Below are 15,180 nucleotides of genomic sequence, written 5' to 3'. Positions count from 1 at the left end.
TGTGGTGCAGCAGAGGCACATCGAAACGTTGCAGGACAGCGGCCCTCCAGGACTGGAGTTTGACACCCCTGATTTAGAGCTTAGAGGACCACACAAACAGAACTTTAAAGATGAAAATTGTTTGCTTAAATATTTGATCAGTCAAATAAAAGCAGTTTTTATCTGGATAATGCCAAACTACATAAACAACAAAAGATGTTCAATTTTATTTAACGTTAAGTAGTATTCATCAAATCCAGAGAACGCTGTTTAGTTTTACTTTAACAGTTTGTTAACAGGCAGTCCTATCAATCCATAAACCGGCCCTTTAAAAGCGTTCACGCTCTTGATGTGGCCTGAGTTTGACACCTTTCCTCTCAGGCCTTCACAGAAAAGCTGTCTGCATCCCGAGATTAAATTACACAAAGATGGACTCTGATGTACCAATTAGGTGGCACTGGATTCTATTTAGGGGTGTTACAGTAAAGGGGGGCTCACTACAGATGGATGAAGCACTTCAGATTTGTAGTTTTGCAATGCAGTTGCAAAACACTGTGTCTGTTAATGGAGGAATTTTACTTTTAGAACACTTCAACCTAAATATATACTGTATATACTGCATATATACAGTACAGACCAAAAGTTTGGACACACCTTTCTAATTCAATGGGTTTTCTGTATTTTCATGACTATTTATAAGGCAAGAAATCCCACTTATTAACCTGACAGGGCTCACCTATGAAGTGAAAACCATTTCAGGTGACTACCTCTTGAAGCTCATCAAGAAAATGCAGAGTGTGTGCAAAGCAGTAATCACAGCAAAAGGTTGCTACTTTGAAGAAACTAGAATATAAGGGTATTTTCACTTGTTTTACACTTTTTTATTTAGTGCATATTTCCACATGTGTTATTCATAGTGTTGATGCCTTCAGTGTGAATCTACAATGTCAATAGTCATGAAAATAAAGGAAACTCATTGAATTAATAAAAGGTGTGTCCAAACTTTTGCCAAATGTTTTGGAAACATAACATAAGCTGTAAAAATAGTGACATTTTTATATTTTCAAGTAAGGATAAAAGTTAGGCATATGAATAGTGGATAGTGGACACACACTGTGTTGAGAGAAGCACTGGGAGTTGGGCTGTTTGCTGACAGGGAGAAATAGATGAGCTCTTGGATGAGAAGCTAAAAAGCAGAGACGTTTGATGAGGGTGGCCTGTCTGGCGCGGGAATGAAGATGGATGGGTGGCGGATCCGCCTTAAGGTCCGCCTGCAGGTCCAGTACAAGGTCAGGTGCATGTTGGCATGTGTTGTCTGTGTTGATGATGGCGAGGTCAGAGGGTTTTCTTATGATGTGTTTCTGCATAAATATGGAATGAATTGATGAAAAAAAAAGTTTCCTTTTAAACTGATGCAGCAACTACATGCCCCACTTTAGAAGGAAGCTTTTTGTTGCTTAATTCATGAGGTGTGGAGTTAATGTAGCACTCAACTCTGTATGGGAAAAAAAAAAAACAGGGCTCGAAAAGCAATTTAAATATGAAAGCTGTGTTTGTAGAGTCAAAAGAAGAGATCTGCAGAAACTCTTTATCGCCACATGATTGCAATTTCAAAGAGTAGCCAAACCAGAAAGTAATGTGCTGTAAAAAAAAAAAAAGCTCTATGATTTTGCTTTTTTGTCCAACATAAATATTTCAGATCGTCAAACTAATTATAATAACAAAGAAAACCTGAAAGCAAAATACAAATTTTAAATTAATGTTTGATTTATGTAAGTAAAATTGCTCTCCAGAAAACCTGCCAGAACAAGTAATCAAAAAATTTAGATATTCAGAATTTATATATATATACTTATATGTAAAATATAAGAGACCACTGCAAAAATAATACATAATTTCTCTGATTATACTTTTCATAGGTATATGTTTGAGTAAAATGAACCTTGTTCTTTTATTCTATAAACTACTGACAACATGTCTCTGAAATTCCAACCAAAGATTTAGTATTTATTTGCAGAAAATTAGAAATGGTCAAAGTAAAGAAAAAGATGCGGCGCTATAAGACCTCAATCTAATGCGAAGAAAACAAGTTCATACTCATTTAGAAGCAACAATTCTAATGTTTTAACTCAGGAAGAGTTCAAAAATCAATATTTGGTGGAATAACCATCAAGTTTTCAGTGGGGTTCATTGCAGTGGTCTCTTACTTTTTTTTCCAGAGCTGTATATAGATGTATACACTAGAATTTGTCAGCCAGAGCCATATAGTCAGCATGTCATATCGTTCTTAGTCTCCTGCTCTTGCCTCCAGCCCTGTGTTTCCCACAGATCTGGCCACTGCTTCCTGCAGTGTCTCTCTCCCCGTCCATTTATTATCATGCATGTCCTCCTACCACGTTTCTCTCCTCCTGTTATTCTTCTCCCTTCACTCGTTTTTTGTCTCCCCTCCCCATCCCGTCCCCCTGCTCTTCTCCGAAACCAAAATTATTCCATGTATCCTTTTGCAGCCCTCTCTATCCCTCTCATCTGTTTATTTTTCTCCCGTTGCTTTGCTCGCTGTATGTTCAAAAGCAGAGAGTCCCCCGCCCCCCACCCCTGCCCCCGGAGCCAAAGAACAGCACACGGTCGTTGGCTAGAACGAGGAAGAAGGGCGAGATTTAGGGCTTGTATGCTTACCTAAATTTCCACTTTAAAAGCCTCACATTCTTCCTTCTGATTATGAGTTTCATTAAACCCCCCCCCCCCCCTCCTCAAATGTCAAAATGCTTCTTGAGCCTTTGCTAAAGAAGATGATTACTCCTGTGATGCACCCATTTCAGGTATTCTGTGAACAGTAATGGCACCGCTGTGACAATCATGGTCAGCAGAGCTGAGGAGGTGATTTAGGGAGATACTTGAAATGCACCGCATTTGCATTTTGGGTCTCTCTGCCAGAGATTTAAAAGTAAAATCACCTCACCGTATACACAATTTGCATTATTTATGATTTTCATTTTGTGTTGATGCCTTGTAAGTCTCTCTCATTTTTTAAAAGTTTGTTGTATTTCTGCACGCACCTCTCCATCACCGACTGGGTGAGCAAAACAACAACAAAAAAAAGAATGTCTTTCAGACTTCCAAAAAGTCTGGAAATGAGAATATCACATGTGCTTTTTTTTTTGGCCACGGAAATTTGATAGATTACCACGAAGTAGTGTTCTGACACTCAAAGCACTCGGATAATGAATCCTGCAGATGTTGGCGCGGGCCGCAGACTTTTCTCTCAGCGCCACCGTGAGGGTTTACAGTTATTGCTTTTAGTGAGCCTCCTGACAGGCTATCGCATTTAAAGGTGCGGAATTAAATTGGCTCACGTTGATTGTGATTGTTGTAGAATCAGCAGTGACTATTTTGACCTGTGATGAAAATAAGGCCGGCCACAGACACAAGCTCATATTTTCACATACAGAAGAAAAGGCATAAAACAACCTCCAAAGCTTAGTACCGCAGCAGATTTCAAAATGTGCATTTTTTGCTAGAAGAGTCACATATCAACTTATTTTAAGGATTTTTGCACATATTTACCAGAGGGTTCAATATTTGTGGATCTAGCATAAATTCAAGAAGTGTTGTTTTATCCTGTAGTTTTCTTAAAAACATTATAATCAGGTTAAGGATCTGAAAGGAAGGGCATAAATAGTGTAGTATTTTTAAAAAAAAAAAGAATTGTTAGAATTTGTTGCTCATGGCTTGAAACATTTATGAAAATCAGCCAAAATAAGAAACATGTTCCCATTTTTATTCACCAAACACTAAAGAGAGTACACAGTTATGAACCAAAACAAAACCTCAAGGTATGGATGATGCTTTTTGTAAGATCTACGGCACATTCCTAGAAAGAAAATATAGTTCTTTCTAGCTAACCGCTGCACATGCTGCGTTTTTCCCACCTTAGTGATTACCGTCTGTTGTGAGTTAACTTTAGTTGATTAGGAAAATATCTAACAATGAAACACTTGAGAATAAAACAGCGGTTTTCTACTGGTCTAATTTGTGATAGCGTTTCACGCCACTGAGTACGTTTAATCTGAAAAGAAGCAGAAGATGTGGGGGAGGACAAGTCACTTTATAGCAAGACCATCAAAAAATTTGTAAAGAAAATCTAAAACTAGTCATTGAAATTTTGTTTTTTTAAGGAGAGTTTTGCAGACAATTTCGTTTAGTGCCCATATCATCATGTTAGAATGCTAACATTAGCATTCAGCTGCAGGTATTTGCTTGAGCCCAAGCAAAGTCTCTCAATTCTTTTGCTAGCTACATGCGCTTACATATTTAAGTGTGTCAGTGTGTTGAGGTAGATAAATTTTGCAAGGCTTCTATTAATAGGGTGATGAAACACAGTGCATCTGCTGCTACTTGGTGTTTAAAGTAACAAAGGGGAGACAAATCTGGGCTTGAGGAGCAACAATAAATTGTCATGTGGAAGAAGAGCAGCGACGACGAAGAAATAATATTAAAAGGCTCACAGCGTCTACATATTTAATTTGCCCAATGGCTGTCAGTTTAGCCTAATCCCTGCGATACTGTGGGAGAGAAAGGAAAACAGATAGCAGATGAGTTCGAAGGCAAGATAAATCAAGAAGGTTTAGCGGCATTGCTCAGAGATAAAGGGCTTTTATCACCGAAGATGTTTTAATTTCCTTTTGGGGAACACACAAGTAGCCAATTATTGAACCATGATTGAATTTAATAGAGCGATTAGACTATTAGGGTCATGGTAAAAAAAACAAAACAAGGGCAAGACGTTGTACAAATGCACTGATCTGAGTTTTGTAAAGCCTTCCCTGATTATTATTATCTTCCGTAGAAAAAATATGTTTTTTGGCATTTCTTAGTCATTTAACAATGTACTACATATTATGCGGTATTAACTGTAAGCATCTGTGTTTATGTGAGTATGGATACTTTTACTTGACTCTGATGTTTTCAAACGGCTAACGACATTTTCAAATCCAGAACGCGCCATGACAGATACAAGTTGAACGCTCAGAAATTGCTAAGATCTCGGTTTGGAAAATTCAGCTTCCTTTATGTAGCTTCCTATAGCTTTTGTGCATTGTCACTTGAAAAAGAGCTAACTTTTAGTTGTCTTCCCTCCTTACCAACTTCCACACCGAAGAGTGTTATTGTTAATGTGACCTGGGTGTCGGGATCTGTTCCTTATCTGTGTTTATTTTGAGTTTCTGTCTCTCTGAGTCTCCGTGTTGTCCTGTCTCCCCTTGATTGTTTCCAGGTGTTTCTTGTCTCTTTGATTACCCTCTGTGTATTTAACCCCACCTGTGTTCTTTGTTCCTTGTCGGGTCCTCGTCGTGTCTGTCTAGTTTCCAGTTGTCACCTATTGTGATCATTGCTCTCTGCTTCTCTGTGTTCTGGACTTTTGGATTTTGGATTTGCATCTTATTAAATCGTCTACTTTATGGCTACCTGGGTTTGCTGCCTCTGCCTCACCACCACTCACACCACAAAACCTGACACTGGGAATACTTAGGTATGGTGCTCGAGTTATTGACAGGCGTGTCAAACTGAAAATCATCCAATTGTTATTATTATTTACAGGTTGTCATGTGGAAGAAGAGCAGCGACGACAAAGAAATAATATTAAAAGGCTCACAGCGTCTACATATTTAATTTGCCCAATGGCTGTCAGTTTAGCCTAATCCCTGCGATACTGTGGGAGAGAAAGGAAAACAGATAGCAGATGAGTTCGAAGGCAAGATAAATCAAGAAGGTTTAGCGGCATTGCTCAGAGATAAAGGGCTTTTATCACCGAAGATGTTTTAATTTCCTTTTGGGGAACACACAAGTAGCCAATTATTGAACCATGATTGAATTTAATAGAGCGATTAGACTATTAGGGTCATGGTAAAAAAAACAAAACAAGGGCAAGACGTTGTACAAATGCACTGATCTGAGTTTTGTAAAGCCTTCCCTGATTATTATTATCTTCCGTAGAAAAAATATGTTTTTTGGCATTTCTTAGTCATTTAACAATGTACTACATATTATGCGGTATTAACTGTAAGCATCTGTGTTTATGTGAGTATGGATACTTTTACTTGACTCTGATGTTTTCAAACGGCTAACGACATTTTCAAATCCAGAACGCGCCATGACAGATACAAGTTGAACGCTCAGAAATTGCTAAGATCTCGGTTTGGAAAATTCAGCTTCCTTTATGTAGCTTCCTATAGCTTTTGTGCATTGTCACTTGAAAAAGAGCTAACTTTTAGTTGTCTTCCCTCCTTACCAACCTCCACACCGAAGAGTGTTATTGTTAATGTGACCTGGGTGTCGGGATCTGTTCCTTATCTGTGTTTATTTTGAGTTTCTGTCTCTCTGAGTCTCCGTGTTGTCCTGTCTCCCCTTGATTGTTTCCAGGTGTTTCTTGTCTCTTTGATTACCCTCTGTGTATTTAACCCCACCTGTGTTCTTTGTTCCTTGTCGGGTCCTCGTCGTGTCTGTCTAGTTTCCAGTTGTCACCTATTGTGATCATTGCTCTCTGCTTCTCTGTGTTCTGGACTTTTGGATTTTGGATTTGCATCTTATTAAATCGTCTACTTTATGGCTACCTGGGTTTGCTGCCTCTGCCTCACCACCACTCACACCACAAAACCTGACACTGGGAATACTTAGGTATGGTGCTCGAGTTATTGACAGGCGTGTCAAACTGAAAATCATCCAATTGTTATTATTATTTACAGGTTGTCATGTGGAAGAAGAGCAGCGACGACAAAGAAATAATATTAAAAGGCTCACATCGTCTGCATTTTTAATTTGCCCAGTGGCTGTCAGTTTAGCCTAATCCCTGCGATACTGTGGGAGTTTTATGGGAGTGGGAGTTTTAGCAGGCTTGTTTTTCTGCCAAAACAAGTCATAAGACGAGTATCTGGAAAACGTAGCTTGCATGCTGTTTCAACTATTTAAAAGTTTCACACATCTGTTAGCACATGGTCACAGTGTCCATCTGCTGTAGTGATGAAGTTTACCATGTCAATGTTTAAAGTCTGAAAAATGAGATTTAAAAAGGAAAAAAAAAAATAAACAAGACAAATACCATCTGACAGGGTCACCCCTTCACAGCAGGCCGGCCTTGACATTTAGTGTCTGTGTGTGTTTGTAGAAGTAGCTTTGTTTTTAGCAAGAAAACAGGCTGCATCCATCTGTACTGTCCTCTCCTACTGACCTTTGTGTTCTTAGGTTCCCAAACTCCTGAATATCACAAAGACTCGCACTCCTTCCACCTTTTGTGTCATGGCTAAACTTCTATCCTCACCTTATTGTTGCTCTCTGTCTTTTGCAGCTGTCCTGTCCCCTCCTTGGTACCCTCCCCACCCGTCGGACTCTCCGGTTCAGCGGGACCATGATGCTCAGCAGCTCCGTGGAGGTGCCCAGCCCGGGCGGGATAAGCGGCCTCGGCGGGCTGAGCGCGGCGGCACGGAACGTGGTGCGCTCCTCCAGCATCTCGGGGACCATGTACAGCCTGGAAAAGAGCCCCAGCAACGGGGGTCCGGACTCGGCGTCGTTGACTGGCAACAAGAAGCGGCGCTCCAGTCTGGGCGCCAAGATGGTGGCCATTGTGGGGTTGTCACAGTGGAGCAGAAGCACACAGCAACTTAACCAGCAAGGTCAGTTTACTGGTGGATTATTTATATGAACTAGAGGGTCTGAAGGTTATGCTGTGTGTTTTAAAGGCAAAATGTCCAATGCTCTCCTCTTTGTCATCCTTTTGAAATTGGTCTTTGCTTGATTTCTCTATTTATCATATTGGAATTAAGGTAGATTTAAGGTAGACAGAGGTTAATCATCTGGATAAAGCAGTACAAAATACTCCTTGATCATATATCACTGTAGTTTATTTTCTTTATTATAGTAAAACTGGAACACCCCAATAGAGGCCTAATGCACTATGGAGTGTATTTGTTGGTTCACTGTTATAATAAGAGTATATATCTGACTCAACAACCTTTCTGTGGCTTTGTAAGAAACTGCAGGTCTACTGTGTGCACTGCTGTGCTCTGATCTCTGCAGTGGGTTTGCATTGTGACCGTGGCTCCATGCTCTAATATGTCCCCTATAGCGTGTAATTACAGATCCTGTGAAGCTGCGACAAACGTGCTTCTCGGTTTGCGCTTGTGTGGTGAAAACAAAACCGTTTGTTCCTGCTGTACGAAGGGATAACATGTCACACGGTTGGAGAGGCTGGGCCAATAGGGGGAGGGTATCCTGTGGTGTAACATGCTGGGGTTTTTTTTCTTCCAATTTGTTAATAAAAAATAAAAATAAAAAAAACAGTTCATCTTGCGCTCCTTCCTAGTGGGTTATGTTTCTGCTGTGAGTACAGTGGCCAGCAACCTGAACAGATCAGTGTGTCTCTGTCGGCGTTCTCTGCTGCTTGTCTGCAAGCATTAGTGGTCTAACACTCAGACATGCTTTACTGTTAACTCGCTATAAATATGTCCGTGTCAAGGCTGTAGGAACCTTCAGATCAATTTCTGTTACAGCGTCATGGTACTTGTACCAGAATGTAAAACAAATGAATAACATAAACAGAAAAGGAGGAATTATTAATCTTAATTACTACAGCTATTATTACAGCAACGTGCTTGTTAGATTTTGATACGCAAACTTTAGTAAAAAAAAAAGAAACACTCCATACAACCTGCAGATTAACTGATGCTGCTTGTATCCTGCTGTTAGTTTTTATATTTATGCTTCTAGAAAAAACAAACAGAATTCCTTTTATGGTCATTTTCCTTTTCCTGTTTTTAAACATTGCGAATATTCCGAATAAAATGAACTTTTAACGGATGTTAAAACGGATGTGAATCTCTTCATTGTTCTACTGACTAAATACTCAAGTTACTGTAGCAGCGAATTGATTTATACTGTACATTAGACAGATGTTCTGACTCAAGCTCACTCTAGCTAAAAGTCTTCAAGGACATCTTTAGCTTGTGTCCTACCTTTTTATGTATCTATTTTTCAAAGTGGTAATGTTTTTAAAGTTTTCTCCGTGAGTGACATGCTAGTTGCTGTCTTGCTAGCTAGACATATTACCCCAACGTTGTGCTTTATATTGAATTTAACTTTCATTGTGACAATTCAGGAAACAGATTAAAAAAATAAAAAACTTTAAAGTGTTATTATAATGTCTTAAGAAAATCTTAACACCCTTGCTACCTTAATAGATTTAGAATCATTACTGGTATAATGTATTTGATTTGGGCAGAAAAAGAAAATAGGTGATAGTTTTGTCAATTTTACTATCTTGTTGTGTGGAGCGATATGACAAAATGTTCAGTGTTTATGATTTCCAAAATGAATCCACTCTAAGCAGTGGATCTATGACAGAACTTTACATGCTGAAGAGACTCAAGAGCTACATCCAAATCCTGCCAACTTGTATTAGTCACACTTGTTTGTACCACATAACATTTACTTCAGGTATCTTATGAAACTTTGGAATCAATTACTCACTCCCCTCTGACACTCAGGCTATTTATTCTCTGACTACAGCATCAAGATTATCTTTCGAAATAGCTTTCACTTGAGTTTTTAGTGCATTCATGTAGTGAGACACATTTATATAAAGCCCATAGTCCTTTATGAACAAGCTATATTGTCTGCTTCTGAAAACGCCATTTCCCAATATAGATTCATGCACACATAGAAAGAACTCGCGCCGCTCAGGCACAGCTGACTCTTGTCTGACGCAGACAGAGCTGTCGATATTTTCACAACAGGGGCTTCCGTGTCTTCCGTGTGTTTGTGGTGCTGAGGAGAGCACATAGGAGGGGAGAGCGTGGAAGAAGAGGCAAGGCGAAGCTAAGGATGTAGAAAAGAGGAAGGGACATGTATCTAAATTTAGATGTTCTGAGCAGCCAGAGGAACACATCAGGCCTGGAACTAAATCACAGCATCACAGCACCGCTCTTCTTTCTTCTCCGTGTTGTCAACAGGTTGTTACATAAATGTCAAAAGTTATTTCAGCAATTTGAGAAAATATAATTGTTCCTATTACCAAAATTATTGTTGGTAGTGAATTTGGTTATACTAGAGTTTACAAAAAATGATGCACACTCCTTAGAGTCTTTTACAGTGCCGTTGTATAACCATAATTAAACTTCAGTGTGTTTTATTGGGGGTGTGTTTTACATGTGGAAGAAGCTGCTCTGGCCCACTGAGACCCAAATTGAGTTATTTGGCCTGCAATCAAAATTGCATGAAGCTAGTCAGAGTTAATGGGAAGATACATGGAGCTAGCTACAAGGGAAAGCAAGGCTATTTTACTAATGCAGCTCATATAAAACATTCAGTGCTTTATATTAGTGGTCCCCAAACCTGGTCCTGAAGGCCCACCGTCCTGCATATTTTAGGATTCATTCTTTAATAAAACTCAAATTCATTTGCCTAGAAAGTCTTATTTCATCTGGGGAGGTGTGAATGCACAATCGGACCAAAAAATTTAACTCTGGCCCTCTAAGAAACCTGGGCCTGGTTCAGTTGAAGTGAACTCTGGTGTGGTTCGAATGCATATGTGAATGCCAAACCGACTGGAGACCGCTCCAAGCGAATTATAGTGTAGGATATTCTGGATTAATACCACAATAAGAAACATTCTTGTTTAGAGGTAGAAGGAGAAATGACTCGACTTTTTCAAAAGACAAAAGAAAAAAAATCTTACAACCACAAATCCTATAACTACAAAATGTAAACAAAAACAATGATTTTGTCCTAGGTGTCTTCTTCAAAAGTTTTTTGCACTATTTCTCTCAGTGGTTTTTGGTGTAGCACCACCACAGACGAGGGTGTGAACAAGTTTTTCAAAGGGTTTGGATTGTTTGACGCAGTGCAGTGTGAAAGTGAACCGCACCAGCTGAAATTGTAACAAATGTAGCAGTTCTGGTCCACAACTGAACCGAGACTACTGGACAGTTGTCTACTGTACAACTGATTTATAGAATTAAATCATTGGGCCACTCTCTACCTCATTAGCACCAAAGGAAAAAAAACAAAACAAACAATTCTCATACTGGTAATTGTTTGTAGGAAATACCCTAAAACGTCCAAAAACAAAGGAATCAGTGTATCTTGAAAAGAAAATGTTATTGAGGCTTACAGGGTCAACGTTCCAACTGATTTAGCTTCAAATTGAATCAAGTAATAGGGCTTTTGTGGAACATCTGTCCAGCCAGATGATGTCACTGCTCTTCTAGGAATCTTCTCAGGCAAAGTTACAAGTCTGATACTGATAAGCTGGAGGAAAAACAATCTTGTTTACTCAATGAAGGCTGGATTTGGGTCTTGTTTTCCAATCACTGTCTCTTTATTTGGTTTGCATAGATGCCAAAGGAAAGTAAACTACCTATGTGAGCCTCTGAGACTGGGTGATAAAGAAGCACTGCATCTTAAATGCTCGGGCTAGTTGTGTCTCCTTTCAGGTTTTGCCCTGGCAGTCATTAACAGCTCCGTCCGGTCAGCTGCTGGTACTCCATGTTCCGACTGACACGTGCTGATTGGTCGGTGGGCTGGGTCGACCCAGCAGTCTGCTCCTTGCTCCGCTCAGTCGGTCAGCTAATAGCCAATAAGCCCCGGACTGATTTACTCGGGATAGAAGAGTGAGACGGAGTAAATCTGCACTCCATGTGTAGCAACAGTGGAAGATCTCTAGTAACATTCAAATCTGGTTCAGTTTAATGGTTTAATCTTATGTAAAAATCTACAACTTTTTCTCAGTAAACGATGAAAAGCATACAATTATATTAATGCTTTAACCAGCAAGGGAGACACTTCGATGTGAAAAAGACAAAGTGGTCAAAAACCATTGGAGAACATGCCGCCATGTCGCCATTACACCATAACGAGGTTATTGTGTTGTAATTGTGTCAGTTTCTGGAGGCTATGTTCTACCGTGGCTCCATTAGTGGAATTGGTCTCGGTCAATTTTCAGAACCACACTTTTTTATCATCTTATGTAAGCGAGTTCATTGTTTTAGAGACGTGTCTTAGATGTGTTCTTAGAGGATTTGTGGAAAAACGTTTACCATTTTTCATTTGTCATTATTTGGGCTGTGAAGGTCACAGTGTGTAAAAATGCAGAATTCGAGTACGATCCAAAATGTGGTTGGAAATATCAGTGCGGTGCCACTGGCAGTGGCTTCAATTTAATCCGCCCTAATTAAAATCATTCTGGAAGCATTACAGTAACTCAGCATTGTGCCTGTTTGACAAAAGTTTAATTAAGCTGGACAAATTTACACAATGCTGAAAGCTGCTGCTAGGGTGGAAACAGACCACTTTGGGTTTGGTTTATTTTGCTAACCCATTCCTGGAATAAATACAGAGTGATCAACTATGAGGTGGTGCAGCACAACAGAGTTGTTTTATGTGTTTGACCTTGTCTGCTAGGTTAGGTTAGATTTTCCATTTTATGAAAAGCTCCTTGTGGTATCCTCTCTAACCTAATAAACTGGGTCACCCATTTTGACTGACTGTTTGGTTAAAACTGCTCAACGTCTCTCACAAAATAAACAAAACGTTTGGTGTAAAATATCCTACTTTTCATATAAAATTATCAACACTTCCTCTAAAATATTCAGTTTTGAAAACCAACAGTATGCATTCATGGTTTCAGATTCCCACTAAGCGTATTCGGCTTCCATCAAAAGCCGACTAGGGACACAGTATTTAAGGATCCGAATGCCACCGTTTGGTTGGAAGGCATAAATTATTTTAATTGGCTCTTGTGGTCATTTTGTAGCTGGCAACATGTCACAGCTATGCTCTGGAATGACAAATGTGCAAATATGTCCTATTACCTCTTCTGCTATTGTTCAGTCTGTCTCTAATTCTAGCATTGCTGTGGCCTAATCATATTATGTGCCAAGCCGCTAGGACCTTTAAAAGTTAGCAGTAAAATGTTAAACTGAATTCTGGAGTTAGTAGGAAATCAGTGCATGTCACAATTCTGTGTTATTTTTGGGGGGGTTTCATTCGTGCTTGTAGCCTTTTTCAGTTCATCCCTTTGTATTTAGTCTTGTTCTTGATATTATTTCTGCACTGGAGTTTTGATTAGTGTTTCCATCCCCAGCTATTAGCTCCAGCTAAAAACTTGATAAACATTAATATCAGTAACAAGCCCAGGTAATTTTTTAGAACTGTGTGGAATAAAGTTTGATTTTCATGTTCATGTTCTAAGACTGCACATTTTTTTACTGCAGTGCAGCGAAGTTTAGCAGTTTTGTTGTATAAGCAGATGTTTTATTTATTACTCCTCACCCATTTTAGCCTGTTTTCATACATTCTTACATCCATATGTTTTTCTTTCAACATATTTCATTTCATATTTCCATGCTATTCCACACATATCTCTAGTTTCCAAAATGTGTAATACCGCCATCTCACTATTCTAGCCTTTGTAACTGGCAAGCCACAGTGATGGCATTTTGGTTTTGTCTGTGCTTTTTTTACTACCTGCTATTATTAGGATCGGTAAGGAGAGGGAACACACACACGCACATGGCACAGTTTCCCAGGTTTAACGGGTGAGTCACTTCTTTACCGAACAAGCTCTTATCTCATAAGCAGGTTTTATCCATGACTGAGAGCCAGCAGATCAGCTCCCAGTTCACCGTCGACCCTCACACAGAGGAAGACGCCCCTGATAGGAACCTGTGGAGCGGTCAGATTAAAACCAACATACAGAGGAAACCAGATGGCTGTATACAATGCATGCACCGTATGTACATCTATTACAGCCTTTCTTTATCTCACTAACATTAAATGAAACCTCTGAACACAAATTTAATTTGTTCCAACCTGCAGTTTGCATCCTAGACATCTGTATTTGGAAACATGTGTCTACACTGAAAATAATGCCAATTGAGGCAATTCATTCCAACCCAACCACCCACAAACATCAGTCAAAATCAGCCATTTTTAATATAACAAATTGATTGATCCTATACTGGAAGATAAATGAATGATAAAACACTTAAATAATGAGGATGAATACAGTTTTTTTTTTGTTTGTAGCCCTAATTTGACACATTAAAAATGATGAAAAGTTTTTTTTTTTCTTAATACTTTATTTTTTTTCTCCCTCAAGGCAGAACAGGAAAGACATCATGGTGTGTTTTCTGCCGTAAAGATGTCAGCACTAAAAATCCAACACAACGAGAGATTTCAGTATCACCAGCTTTCCAGCCGCCTAGAATCACTGGAAGAAATTCCATCATCGTCTCAGAACAAATATAAACAGTTAGTTGATGCTTGTGTCTGTGGGTCAAAATGTTAGAAAAAGTCCCTCCGCATTTATGAAATTTTTTTTTTTTTGTCTATTTTCTTGAAATTCGGAAGTGGCTGATTTGGGTCCAACATTGTGGTTCAGCCTCAGTTTACCCAAATGTTTAAGAGCATTTCGTCTTTGTCGACGAAAACTTCTATATTTGACGAAAATATTATTCACTTGATTTAATATCAAATTGTGAGGGGAAAAAAACAGTTGTGTATCTTTAAATAGCTTTTTTTTTTTTCAGCGGGTTAGTCTCCGTCATTACTTTCTTTTTATATTTTTCTGCAAATACGTTCGACTTGTGCAAATTCATTTGCGATCGCCTCCCTCTTTCATTTCTTTATTTGCTTCCTCCCCTACTCATTCAACACCCACACTCATCTTTTTGTAAATCTCAAGTCCTTCAAATATTATTTATTTAAATCTTCCGTCTGTGTGTTTATTTCTGCTGCTCTGCTGCCATGGCTGGAAATACGCCAGAGACAAAGACAAGAAGCAGAGACTGCAAAGGAAGAGTCATTTGACACAGGAAGAGAATACTTGTAAGCTTTCTTATTAAACTGAGTCCAAGTTTACTCTGAGAACAGTAGCAAGTGTCTCCCCTGCTGGGCATTTGTCACAGAAATAAATATGTTTGTGCTGACTGACTGGAAGTCCTGTTCCAGCTTGAGAATAAAGTGATGGGAAGTAGTTTAGATCATTGCCAGTGATGTTATTTCTCACTTTCATAGTGGAATGCTGTCATTTTCAGGATGAGGACAAGGCAAAAGAAAATTTCACATTGTAAACCTGCTGGAAATATTTGCCTTTTTATTATTTTTACATTTATGACAGAACTGATTATAGTGGTGAATTATTGTTAACTGGAA

The 15,180-nt window shown here is 39.0% G+C and overlaps 1 protein-coding gene across 1 annotated transcript in view; it reads left to right on the top strand.

Annotated features, from left to right (window-relative positions):
• Nucleotides 1-15,180, top strand: part of rims3 (regulating synaptic membrane exocytosis 3) — a 46,118-nt gene that overhangs the window by 11,619 nt on the left and 19,319 nt on the right. Inside the window, exon 2 of the mRNA XM_028035420.1 lies at nucleotides 7,319-7,643. Within this exon, the coding sequence (XP_027891221.1) occupies nucleotides 7,379-7,643 (265 nt within the window). The 5' untranslated portion in view covers nucleotides 7,319-7,378. The remainder of the gene's footprint in view (nucleotides 1-7,318; nucleotides 7,644-15,180) is intronic.

Source organism: Xiphophorus couchianus, chromosome 13 (genome assembly GCF_001444195.1).
Source record: "Xiphophorus couchianus chromosome 13, X_couchianus-1.0, whole genome shotgun sequence".
In the NCBI taxonomy this organism is placed as follows: Eukaryota; Metazoa; Chordata; class Actinopteri; order Cyprinodontiformes; family Poeciliidae; genus Xiphophorus; species Xiphophorus couchianus.
Note: the sequence above shows the minus strand (reverse complement) of the source record. Positions and strands in the feature narration are given on the sequence as shown.